This window comes from Haliaeetus albicilla, chromosome 10 (assembly GCF_947461875.1).
Source record: "Haliaeetus albicilla chromosome 10, bHalAlb1.1, whole genome shotgun sequence".
NCBI lineage: Eukaryota > Metazoa > Chordata > Aves > Accipitriformes > Accipitridae > Haliaeetus > Haliaeetus albicilla.
In genome coordinates, this window is record NC_091492.1 from 10,581,884 (window position 1) to 10,595,502 (window position 13,619).

General features: G+C 39.4%; 1 protein-coding gene across 1 annotated transcript in view; it reads right to left on the bottom strand.

Moving 5' to 3' along the window:
• The window catches only part of NAE1 (NEDD8 activating enzyme E1 subunit 1), a 15,397-nt gene extending 7,073 nt beyond the window's left edge, over window positions 1-8,324 (bottom strand). The window contains exons 1-11 of the mRNA XM_069793434.1: window positions 8,186-8,324; window positions 6,918-7,021; window positions 6,767-6,827; window positions 5,787-5,817; window positions 5,106-5,177; window positions 4,722-4,801; window positions 3,513-3,622; window positions 3,042-3,151; window positions 2,381-2,443; window positions 2,066-2,129; window positions 842-933 (exon numbers count right to left, since the gene is read on the bottom strand). Coding sequence (XP_069649535.1) covers window positions 842-933; window positions 2,066-2,129; window positions 2,381-2,443; window positions 3,042-3,151; window positions 3,513-3,622; window positions 4,722-4,801; window positions 5,106-5,177; window positions 5,787-5,817; window positions 6,767-6,827; window positions 6,918-7,021; window positions 8,186-8,241 — 843 coding nt within the window. The 5' untranslated portion in view covers window positions 8,242-8,324. The remainder of the gene's footprint in view (window positions 1-841; window positions 934-2,065; window positions 2,130-2,380; window positions 2,444-3,041; window positions 3,152-3,512; window positions 3,623-4,721; window positions 4,802-5,105; window positions 5,178-5,786; window positions 5,818-6,766; window positions 6,828-6,917; window positions 7,022-8,185) is intronic.
• Between the last annotated feature and the right edge of the window lie 5,295 nt (window positions 8,325-13,619).

The window sequence follows — 13,619 nt, forward strand, 5'->3', positions numbered from 1 at the left end:
AAACTGAAATAAATCACTAATAGCCTAGGACACGGCTTGTAGTGGCTCAGATGTAAGCACTAAGTTTTACCTGCTGCATTCTTCGGAGATTTAACGTGACTGTCCGAGCAAGGATCAGCACAGTTCAAATAAAAATGGAATGTAGCTTTTGCAATTTACCATGGATAAGAGATTAAGAAAATCAGAGGTCAATTCTAAACCGTGAGTTACTACTTCAGGATTATTTAAAAACAATGAAAACTTCACTTTTAATGTTTTTAAGCTTGATCAGTCTATGAAAGGAATTTCATAACGTGTTTCTTCAAGAGGAAAGCACTGAATTTGCCGAGTCAAAAGTCCCTTGCAGCATTTAATTTCTATACAGAATAAATACTATAGCAAGCAGCTTCAATACAGCACAACTTCAATAAATGCTGAGTCTCTCTCCTAGCAATGTATTTAAATCGGACATCATCCACACTAGTGACTGCTCATTCTTTATAATTGTACCAAGCACTTTACAGTTCAATCTGTCAAAGAAAATCTGATAAAGTCTAAGACAGGAATACACTACTAATGAACCCTGGTTACTGAGTCATTCTATACTTGAATTCAAGTCTTCAGGAAGGAAATGTAGCTTCCTTGCATGAGCAAGGAAATAAGAATTTCCATAAGTTACAGTGCCATCTAGTCTAGGTCTATTTTACTACATGATTTCAACTCTAAAAATTGAACTAATCCTGTTTAACCTAAATATAAATGTTGCAAATGGAATTCCTGTCCTAAAAGTGCATAGTATGTTTTGAAAAAAAATGAGGTAGTTAAACATTTATATGACAAAACTGAAGAAACTTCATTTTACCTCTGTGGTATTTAATGCTGTGTTCACATTTTTTATAGCTTCTTCAAAGTTTTCCTCATCTTCTGGGGTCCCATTTTCATTCTTTAAAATACCTTATTACAAAAAAAATTAAAAATACACAATCCTCTGAATTACATCTCATCATTTACATCTTACCAATAGAGCAGACTGGCTTTGGATGTATTTGTGGCATAATAACTAATCAGCAAAAAACTGAATTACCAGTAAGACCTACTGATAAAACTAACTACATACACATTCTGCATTTGATTAATTTTCCCGTGATGCTTAAACAGAAGTTATTCATCACAAAAATACCAGTTTATTTGTGTGAGAAAGAGAGTAAAGTTTTATAATCACTAAATTGAAAGAGAGTAAAGTTTCATAATCACTAAATTAATGTAGATGGTGGTAAATACACAATTCAACTCTCCTTCCCATCCCCAGTCATGCTGTGTTGTTTTTTCGTCAGATTTGGCAAACACTTATGAACCCATACAGCAAGCTAGGCCAAGAAATGGACTCTGCTAAAAACCTAGCTTAACCAAAGCTAATTACTACAGATCAGATCAGTTCTGTAGCCCAACCTGGGGATGACACAATCACTCAGCGATTTGCACACAGGCCAGCTTTAAATGAGGAAATGCCAAAAATCCAGTTAATGTTTTTATTCTACAATCATTTAAGATGATGTATTTCTAGATCTTAAAAACGCCTCAATTTCAGCACCCGCAAAAGGTATTAGATTGAAGCATCTGCAAAAATGAAGTCTGTTCACATACTGGTTATGGTGTATTCAATAGATACATAATCTTTCTCTCTAAACTAGTTACTTAGAGCTGCAATGATTAACAACAGTTTGGTGGGTCAACTGACCAACCAAATACTTGCAGTTTTCAATCACTTGCTTTCTGCTTTGCCACATTTTCCGTATTAAATAAACATTTTCCACAGGATTTTCTCTTAAGGCCTCTCCTCACACCCAAATCAAAACATATTCTTGATCTTAAACAGCAAACAGTAAGAAACTGCCAAACTGCATTTATAAGCAAATCTGGGATCTTAAGATCCAGCTGTATAAAACAATGACTTAGCAGAGGAACTGTACTGTATATGGTCGCAGATTTTCATAAATAAATGCCGAGAGAACTTCTGATTATTTTCCAGACATTGCCTTATATGTTTCTGCCAGTATGAATAAATGACTCCTAGGACATATATTACCTTGCCGAATCAGTTGTCTGAAGGCTTCTTTTTCTTTGTAACTCTTGGGCAACTGATCACTTTTCTAAATTTAAAAACACAAAAACATTTTGTCTTTAAAATATCTACTACTAACCTCATTGTGTTCAGACTGCTGAACTCTAGAATTTGTCATTGTTCACATACATTCACTTGTATTTCAATTAGTAATTTTTTTTAATGATTCCACCTTGTTTTCTTTCTTACACTGCCAAAATAATAATCTAGTTTAGAAAAGACATATCTAAAGTAATAATAATAACAACAGACTGATGACTTAGTCAGTTTGGAATATACCTCGTTGAACCATTTTGTTAGATACTTGGCTACAATCACAATCCATGGAGTGTGGCTATGGTCCTGTAATTGAACAGAAGAGAAATCTTTGTCAAGTTGTGAAAAAATAAAAACGGGAGACAAATTAAAAACCTATTTTAAAAATGTAAACTGCTAACATCCTTTCCACTGTTGTAAAAACACAGGACATGTTCCAGATTTTGATTCAGAAATAATATTCACTAACTACTATAAAACAAATCATTAAATTATTATTCCTTTACTAAAAGAAGGGTGGCTGAGCCAAGTTCTCCAATGTTTTTCTGGAGCAGAACCTAAGTTATGCACAAATATCCACACTGCAAAACTCTGCAGCAGTAGGTAATCATAAAAAAAAAAAAAGGAGGGGTGGGGTGGGGGGTTAGAGGGAATCAATCTAACAAAAGATCAAGTCATCCAAGAATATTCCTTACCTCAAGACCCCCACTTGCTTAAGATTTAAATACAGACTGTAACATTTGGGGCAGAGGCCAAAAATAGTACCTCATGACTGATTCTACAGTTGCCTCTGCTCAGATGAGACTTGGCACCAAAAAAGTCATCTGCCAAGAGTAATTTTCATAGAATCCCTGTTCTATGTCTGCTTCCGTCTTAGAGCACATAGCACAAACCACATACCAACCTTTTTGTCCATATGATCCAAGTCATAAGACTGAACATGTTCCCTCAGCTCTGGAAACGGTTTGTCCAGTCTCAGATCTTCTAACATATTGTCAGGATGAGATTCAACAACTGTGGGAAAAAAATTACACAATGCATTTCACAGTTTTATGTCCGGCCTTCAAAACAGAGCTATACATCAAATGCAGTGCATCACCTGCTCAATTAACTGCTTAATTCTCAAAATTAGTGTTTTGTGTAAGTCAGCTTTAAAGTCAGGATAATCTCCAATTTTACTATTTGTTGCAGTCCATAATTTCTACAGATTCCTCAGAGAATGCTCCTGGTGATGAACTGCAAACTATGTTAAGACTTAACAAATACTAAATACATCACCAGATTAAAACAAGTAAATAAATAAAAATCAAAGTGACATTATATACTGAAGCTTTAAATGTTTTAGAAAGGTCTTTATCTCAGAAAACCCTCTAACCTGTATGTTCTTTAATAATGACTCTCATATAACCAACCAGTCCATAAGTCCTGCAGACCAGCAGAGGAACATTAGAATTCCAGAGAAGTTCAGCCAAGCGCAGCAACGTACTGTAAGGGAAAACATTTAATTTTTTTTCAGATGTACAAGAGGACAACAGTTAACTAAACTATAAAGTTAACTCTTGTACAAGTCACTTGTGAAAGGGAAGTTTTCTATGAGAGAAGTCTAGTATTATGATTCTAAGCACATATAAGGTGATTAATTTTATACATGAATTTACACTAGATTAGAAATAGATTTATCCATTAGCTTACTTCTATTTAACTCCATCCTCCCAAATGCTCCAAATATCAATTAAACAAAAAACTTCAATGAGTTGTGAAAGAAAGAAAAAAGAATTAGATCTGTAGGGGCAATTCCAGTCAGAGGTTTTTGAATAGCATGTAAGAAATTCTCTTTATTCACAAATGCCTGCAAGGCAATCACCACTTCAAAAAGGCAAGTTGGCTCTTATTTCTGCAAAAGACTGTATCTCTAGCTCCTCTGTAAGTAGCGGGAGGGAGAAAATATATAAAGTATGAACAACAGCCACTTCCTTACAAAAGCAAGTTTTAACTATTCCTCTATCCAGCAACCTCTTGCCTCTGGGGAAGCAGCTTGTCTACTGAAACAGAAGCATGCTCTTCCCCAAGTTTCTCAATACTCTGAGAGTTGACATTTTTCATCTGTACTATTTACTGGAACACAGCATCCAAGAGGCCTCTCAGCAGGAAGAGGTTAAAAAAAAATAATCAAGAACTTCTGGTCCTGACAAAGTTTATATGGGCAATACAATTACATCAATGGGTAAAATGGAAAGAGCTATATAAAGGATAAAATACATTTGCAAAAATCTAAAGGTATCACAGACCGAAGAATACTTGTTACAGTGATTCTGGACCAGGAACAACTATCACTACAAAAGGGTACTTGACACAGACAAATACACCTGGAGACAGCACTTAGGAGTCAGGCATGGATCTGAAAGAGATTTTAAACTATGTATTAATATATAATCAGGTCCATAGTAAAATGCCATCATTTACTGTAACCTTCCTTCACAATGACAGTTCTGTTTTGCATAAGTTTTCCTGCAAGAATATGCCTGCAGTTGAAACATGCTTTTACAAAATGAAAACAAACAGACAACTTTAGATGATTCTTTACCTTTCTGGTAGTTGCGTTGCAACCACCAAGTTAAACCGATTAAAAAAGGAAGGGTCATTGTCTAGAAGTTTTTCTGGACTCTAAATAGTAGGAAAAAAAAAAACGTCAGGAAACACTGTGAAAACTTCTGAATACACAGCAAGTCTGTTCAATATCCACTGTAAAGTGTTAAGTGAAAGCTATAAAATTATCATGAAGTTATAAAATAATGTTTAAAATACATAAATTGACTTTTTGCAAATAAGTTTAGATCTTCTTCCTCAAATGTCATTTTATCATGAAGCTACTCAAACTGCAACATTACAAAGACAACATATAGCTATTATTTCATACTTTTATCACATTGCGTAACAAGAAATGTACAACTAATTTAGGACGACAAACCTCTTCAACAAAGTTTCCAGAAACATCACTATTCAATTCTTGCAGGAGCTCAGTGGCACTCTGGGCACGATTCTGTTTTGGAACAATCAAAACAATGTTTAACCTCTTGAAATGTAATTTATATAGTGTATCAGCACTACATATGCTACATGCTTAAAAAAGGAAAAAAAAAAAAAAAAGAAAAAAAAGGACTTCATCATAAGCTAGGATTTCTTATTCCAAGCCTTGCTTATCTGGAGAAAAATAAATCCCTTAACAGCAGGCACTTGTTTGAGACCATTTTTAGTGATGTAATTTTTAAAACAAGAATCATGTGACAGCAGTTTATTAATTTCAAGGAGTTACCTATGCCTTTTGTACTCTCTTGTTTTTGTGATTCCCCCCATCCATGTCTCTACTCTTAGCTTTACTCCTTCAGCCACAATTCTCTTCCACCTTATCCTTCCAAAGATTTTCTTAACTATATCCTGTTCATTTTTTCCATTCAATCTTGCCAGAATTGAACTTCTCTTCTCACTTACAAGCAACTAAAAAATAAGCATGGGGAATTTTGCCAAAGAATAATGAGATTTTAACCTATGCATACAAGTTTTTAGCATTACTCATAATACTACATTTGAGTATTTACTCAACACTTTCATGCTTTCAATACACCTAAAGTGCCATTTTTTATCTCCTTACCTGACCAATATGGCTTTTTTGTAGAAAGAAACTGAAAAGGAGACAAGGAAAAGAGTTACATGTGAAGTTTTATTTTGAAGAAAAACAACATCAAAGCTACATTTTGTAGTGCAGAATATGTTGCTGACTCTCATAAACAACAAACCAAGTTCCCCCTTAAATCTGCTTTTCTTCTCCCCACCACTGTTATAATTTTCCTCATGATCAGTTTCTGAAGGAAACTTTCCAATGCCTGAGCCACAAATCTGAAAAATAAGACAGGCCAAACTCATCTAGAAGCCAGGATCACACTGCAGATTCTTTTTCACTAGGCTAATTAAAGTCCCATTAGTACTCATTTCTTCATGTAATGGAATATCTTTCGCCCTTATATAACCCCTTTAAGTAGACAGATATTTGTAGGTATCTACCTGAACCATAAGAAAATGTGATCTCGAATTAGTAAACAAATTATTTTTTACAGTATTTGTAAAGAGTTTCTTATCCTTTCCCCTGCTGCGCTCAGCCTTTCAAAGCTATGAAAGCTAATAAATGGCTACCAGTCACAGTTCCACAATGATAAATTAACAAAAATTGAGTTATTTTCATCACCAAAATTACAGAAAATATATTTAGCCATGCTAAAACACAAGCAAATCTTGCACTGTCATATCTCAAGATTACAGCAAACAAGTTATTTTTACGTATTTTTATACTGAGTAGACTATTGTCTTTATAAACTTGATGCATGAAGCAAAAAGGCCTGTAAGATACAGAAACAGCAACTAAAAAGACTATGTAAAATTTAGCAGCTAATATCAAAATGATTGTGCACGCTGTGTATGTCACAAACACCCAAAACCACAAAAGACTTGAAGAAACATATAGAGGCTTTTAAAATTATTAAGAATTTTAGAGGATTTCTTAACAAGTATAGAGATGGAACTACTTATGAAACCCATTATTTCTCAATTTGTATCGGAAACTAGTAACAAACCTACTTATTTCCAACATCTTCTCCAGAGACCCGATTCCCATCGACAATTGTAAATGAACCAATACCTTGGGGGAAAAAAATTTACTATGAATAACTAGGCATTATGAAACTATCAGATACATTACAAAGAAAATACAGAAGACAGATGTACTCACCTGGTAGCACTAAGTTTTTGAGTATTTCAGTTCCTGTCGCCGTTGCGTTTATTACACAAACATGGGCAGATTCTAAAGCTTCTTGTCCATGGTCACCCCACAATCTATATTGGGATGGAAACAGAAACATTCTGAAATTATTTCATGTCAGGTTTTAAAGCCAATATAAAGAAACAAAAAAAAAATTAAACAATCATAAATGGAGGCTAGCATACTACTTTCCATTCACTGTTGAGAGGGCCTAAATAGCACTAACCAAAATGAGCTTTCCTTAAGAAAACTTACTGTGACAAACTTGAAACTTTCTAAAGAGCAACCCACTTTTACTGACATTTCATTTTCTCCTTCTTTAGTCTCTACACCATATTAACACGCACACCTTCTTCCGTTGTAACATATTTAACTTTTTAAAAATCAGCATGGATTGAAACACTCCTTACACAGTCCTGAAACTGAATACTCTCTTTTTCATACGTTTTATTATAAATAATACATTTTTATAATTTATAATACAATGCACTGAAACATACAAGCAGATGGGAATCAGTCTTGATGAGCTCGGTAATGTATTTAAGACACCCGTAAAATAACATTCAGGCCGAAATCGGGACTTGACTGTACTCAAACCACAAAGGCCCGGCTGACTTCACACGGGCACTGGTTTTACTCTCTTCAGCGGCAGAAAATAAAGTTACTGAAGAGACCCGGCAAAGCATTGTAACTACTACTTTCAAACGCATGCAAGCATGTGAAAATTAACCCGTGCCATACTCCAAACACCGGCTGGCTCCAGTACAAGCCGCCCTCCCCTCATTTTTAAGCTTCACTCTTTCCTGCCTTTTTCCCCTATGCCGGCACAAACATTCACGCAGCCGCTGGCCGGCCCCGAGAACCGACAGGCCCAGAACGGCCCGACCGGCTCGGAGACAGCCTCCTCCCCGCCAGGGGCTCCCCCCGTGCCCCACAGGCCGCGCCCCGGACGGCCGGAGCCCCGGGCGGGCGGGCCGCCCCTCTCCTCACAAGCGGCCGCGGAGGCGGCCTGTGGCTTGAACGGGCAACCAGAAGCCGCGGGAGCGCCGGCTGCGGCCCCCGGCCCGGCCCGGCCCGCAGCGAGAGGCAAGGCAGGGCAGGGCCCGGCGCCGCGACAGCCCGCTCTCTGCCCGGCCAGGACGACGACGGCGACGGCGGCCCGCCGCGGCTCGGGGCCGGGGCACGCCACAGACCCGACCCGGCCCGGCCTGGCCCGGCCTGGCCCGGCCCGGCGGTACCTCAGCTGCCGGTCGTATCTCTGCTCCTTCAGGCTGGCCCTGCCCGGCTGCGCCATTGCCGCGCGCTCCCCCGCGGCGGGCGCTGCGCAGGCGCGGGCGGGCACATGCGCGGGGGCGCCGGACGGCTGCGGGGAGGGCGGGGCCGCGGGCGGGGCGGGGCCGTCTCCTCAGGGCCGGGAGCCGCCCGCGGGGTGAGGCGCCGCGCCCCGAGCCCCTGCCTCGCCCGGGTCGTCCCTGCGGGAGAGGGCCGGCGCCTCCTCGCCCTCCGTCGCGGCAGGCCCCGCGAACAGCGTCCTGCGGCTGCCTGCTGCTCCCCGCTAGGCCCGGCCCGGCCGACCCGGGGTCCTGGGCCCGAGGCTTCCCGGCCGGTATCGGGGGCTGCCTTAGGCTGGGCTGCGGGGCTGCAGGATTCGTCCCGTGGCTGCTTTTGTGAGTCGCGGGCGCTGCCTCTGTCTTGCGTGGATAGGTGAAAGCATTCCTTTGCTCTGACACGGAGATCTTGCCACATCCGACGGTCGGGCGACGAGAGGAGCTTGCCGTCGTTGTTCAGTGGGGTTTGAGATGGCAGTTTGGAAAACGGTAGAAAAAACCTGTGCTGACAAGGCAGGCCTTGATCTCTCTGGGGAACACTGAAGCTGATGGGAACCACGAGCGTAGAAACAGAGGATGCTCTTTTCTTCAGGTGCATGCTTCTAAAGACACCGTTCCCGGAATCTGTGTTCAAAATGGGTGTTTCTCTCCATCTCAACCCTCTTTCTGCTATAAAGTTTTGAAGCATTTTACAGCAGTCTGAGTCAGAAGCCCTGCAGATGCCTGCATTCAGAAAAATCAGTTTAGATGTATTTTGCAGAGGTGGTGTACATTATTGCAATTATTTCTGTTTAGTATTGAGACAATAAAGTCTGGAATGTGTTGTGTCTATGTACTTCTGTTACGAAAACCTTTCCCCATAGGATCGATATAGATTGTACTATGAAAGTGTACAAAAAAAGAGAAAACTTTCTTTAAAAATTTCAGCCAACGTCTCTGGCACTAAGTTTCAACAACAAAAGAGAGGTCCTAAAATGTGTGCATCGTTCCAGCTGATTTGTTAGCCCATAAAAGGGTATTCTGTTGTCCTTTTTATCTGCTTCTCTTTAGTAAATTTTATTTGCTCCATATCTGCTGGAATGAAGTACGCAACAGTGTGATTATAATTTGGTGTTTTATACCTTGCAGGTGACGTTGTAATACAATATAGTGCTTCCTCTTTTGTTTTCCCATATACAGTATCTCCTCCAAAGTTCATTTTTCTCAGGCTTTGTGTTTGCTGTGTCACAGTAAATCCTTCATTCTGTTGACATTTCTGTGACTATTGCAATATTTGTAGGAATGTTTTGTTTACCAAAATCAGAAGTTGTCTCTTTCTGTTCTTGCTATCTGCTACAATTATACAGTTTCAACTGGTAAAACCATAAATTGTAAGAATTATTACTTCAGACTTGGTTCCAAAATGTAGTTCCCATTTCTGGTGTAAAGCAGCCAAGTGTGTATAGCTTTAAAAGTCAAAGACAAGGAATAATAAATAATGGCATGTGGAGGCTGGGAAACTCCCAGGGAGCCAGGTATCCAGTTCTTCTTTTTCTGCCCCACTTCCGCAAGAATGTTCCAAATAAATTCCTTCTTTCTTCTTGGCCCATATTTTATTCAAGTTTTTCTCTTGCAAAATTGTCTGTTAATTTTATGCATGTCCTTTTTGTCCTTTTCTTCTCAATCCCTTCTTTGCTTAGGGACCATTTTGGTTTGGTTTTTTTTTTTCTCCTTATGCCAGGAGGAGATTCCCAGTAAATAAATGTTGAGTTCTTTCCCTGAGAAATCTCCTGAATCTCACTGTGTAGCTGTGGGAGAAGGATTACCACTTTCAGCTCCTGAAGTTACACTGGCTGCATGAGAATCTCAATATACAGTCATCATGTTTTTATGTTTGCAAAGAAAAACTTGAGAATATAAAATTTGAAATTTCTGTTGTCAATCAACAAGCGTAGGCACTCAATTTTAAAATAAAATACTAAAAAAATTTTAAAAAACAAAACACCTGGAATGATGCTGCTTTTTAATGTCTAGTGTTGGCAGTACACTCTCCTGTTTATGTGTACCTTGTGAGGTATTTTTGTGCAGTCTCTGTATTCATTATAAATTATTTTAACACACACATAAAGAACAGATGTCACCTTAGTATAATTCCCATTTGGAAACTGCCAGCATTAGTAATGGCAATGTAAGAAGAGAGAGGAGCCACCTGGATAAACCAGATACTCTTTCAAGAACCTGAGGTGTAGGCAAGCTCTGGAGTGATGAATGTTTTAACATTTAATCTGCTCCTACCTATTGTACTTCAAAGGCTCTAGAGTGAGCAGCCTGTGCCCAAACTGGTTGTATTTCTCCCATATTTTTGTTAATAGGCAATGACACATCAGACACACTCGTATGCATTAAAGAAGGCACATGACACCTCATTCAAATGTATGTAGCCATTATTAAAGATGCTCAGCATAATAAGCTCAGATGATTGCCAAGTTACTTAAGCAAATACACTTAGAGTGCCATTTAGCCATACACCTTGGAAACAAATAACTATTCTTTCATTTTGCATCTTCTAAAATGCAGCTCTGCCCCTCTATAGTGATGCAGTAATATATAGCAAAAGCATTATCCTTAAGTGACATGATCTCGTTGTGCAAATACCTCCCAATGACTCCAGATCTGTATTATAGAGACAACTTGCCTTAGAGATTCAAAAATCCAATTTCTTCAAGCCTGCAAAGCTTATTATGTTCAACTTCTATTTGGCATGCCAATCTTGAAGCTTTCTAACCGTAATGGTTAGTTCTTATGTAGCAATTTTAATAAAAGGAGCTCAAATTAAATCATGAAGAAAATTATTCCATACATAGGGATGGGAAAACTGAAGCATTTGTTGTTAGTTCTGTATCACAACATAGTGACAGGTTCAGAAGAACCCATGTATTTGTCCTCAGCTGCTCCTCTGTTCACTCATGATTACTGTCAGAGAGGAATAAAACTGTAAGTATGAAGACTGGGAAAGACAGTATTGTTCTTTAAGTAGCTTGAAATGCTTCACTGTAGTGGATGGAATTATGTCTTCCTATCATTCACTGCTAAGCAGACACTTTTGAGATGTAGTCAAAGCCCATGAGAAATTTGTGGAAATCAGGAGTGCTTCACTTTTAGCTCAGCATTGGAGAAATCCACCCTTTAAGCACCTACCACTCTGTTGTTCTCACTTCCGTAAGTTCATGAGAGATCTCCTTGATTCAAGCTAGTAAAATTGAGATCAGAATTAGATTACTACCACAACTTTTGAAGTGATAAATGATAATTTGAGGACAGAATCAGTGAAAATCCATTCTTAGGGGCAGCCAATATCAAGAAGCATCAGGGTTACAGACTAATGTGATATTTGTATAAGCAGCAGTATTACCCTAGCTTTAAGGAAAACTTAATATTTTCCTCAAAAAGAAAGAAGGCTGATTGGATGGGGAAGCACATAAAATTGTCACATACACACTGGCTATCATTTATAGCTAAAACTTTATTCAAGCTATTTTTTTCTTTCCTCTCAAGTATTGTCATTCCCCTTTTTCACTTTTTCTAAATCAAACCATTTAAACCTCCATTTTGTGGAGTCCACTTCCTGCCATGTCTTCAGCACATCTTCTCTTGTCTCAGAGCTCTTCCTATGCCCTGCCTTTGTAATCCACATATGTAGACATCTATGTGTTTTTGAATGTGAGAAGATAAATGCTAAAGTGGTGAACGGTGTCAAATGCATGTAGACATTGGGCCACTTCAGTGGCACTCTGCCCTGCGAGCGAGATCTGAGCCTCGGTTTTCAAGTTTCTCTTGAAAACACTTGCCCAGCATTCTCTACCTTGCATATGGTTTTTCCCCAATCTATAATCTGCTTTTTAACATACAAAATTCCTCCTCCATTTCTTCTTTTTGCTGGTAAGTTGGTATTTTTTGTACTATTTCCCATGGTCTAGAAAAGCTTTCCTGACTACTTGCATCTGACTGACTCTGTCTACCTCTAGCTTCCCTGTCTACAAACACAGCACAGAGCCACACAAGAATAAGAACCAAAGCATCACAACTTCTCAAAGCTCATTTGTCCTAGTAAGCAGCAAAGTATTTTAACCCAGTGGCAGCGCAGCTGTACTACTGCCAGTATTTGAGTCACCATGAGGACCTGTGTGTGCAGACTATTTGGCCACAGACACAGCTGCAGAGTCAGTGCCCGGTGTGTGTGTGTCAGGCCTATGCAGGGACCTGAGTAGATCACAGTAGTTTAACAGAAATAAATTGAGAAGTCGACCTGAGTAAGTCGTTGCAGAAACTACTCTGTGGCCACCTTTAGAGCTGTTTCATCCCTTATTGAGTGATTTAGCTTGCACCAGTGAATCTCAAAGTTTTTACAGCTGACTTCTATGGAAAACTCCTGAAAAAGGACATGAATACTTACAAGGCAGTACCACAATATAAAAGTTGCATAAAATGCTTTCATTGCTTTTTTTCTTCCATTTTCTTGATTGCATAATAGAAGAATCCCTACTTCTGTTTGCTATTGTCTTTGTGAAAATCAATATGTTTATAAAATGTAGCCTTGACAGACAGCATTTCCTCAGATCTAACAAAATTACTACCAAGGAGCCATTTTTCTTGCCACAAAGATGTCTTAAGACATTTTACAGCTGCAGATTGGGTATCTCATTGTAGCCTCTTCATGGTTTAGCAGGGTGCAGGCAGCTACTGGATCATACCAGACAACTGAGGCTTCACAAATCAGCTCCTTTCTCCAGTCTGCTGTGTTCTGTTCCCTAATATAACGACACTTTTCTTTTTTGTCTTTTGAAAAAGTTTCTTTAGCATTACCAACAACAAATCAGATTGCCGATTTGGTCTTAACTGGTGTGATTGTTACCTTTTTCCAAAGTAGCACAAGTAATTGTTTCTGAGATGAGAATGTTCTCCATATCATCTAAGCACTGATTCTGAGGTTTCCGTTACAAAGCAGGTGGAAACATCATTCATTTTCTGCAGCTGGAGAGCGTGTTTAAGAGAAGAGAGGCGGTAGCTGGGTGCTGTTTCCCCTGCAGAACAAAAAAGCGAGAAGGGCAGCTCCCCTTACAATCTGCACACGCGTTACTGCGCCCTGACGCTCAGAGCAGGTTACAGCTCTTGCTTCTTCGTGGTGTAGAATGGGAGAATACTCCTCCTTTTCCCTAAATTTGATCCCCATGCCACCCGGACAGTGTCGGTTCCTCTCTAAGTCCTGGGACTTGCTTCAGTTACTCGGTGCCCCATTTTCCCTCTCCCGTGCCGAGTGAGCCAACGGAGCGAGCAGCAGCAGGCGCAGCAACGCCGGGGGCAGAGC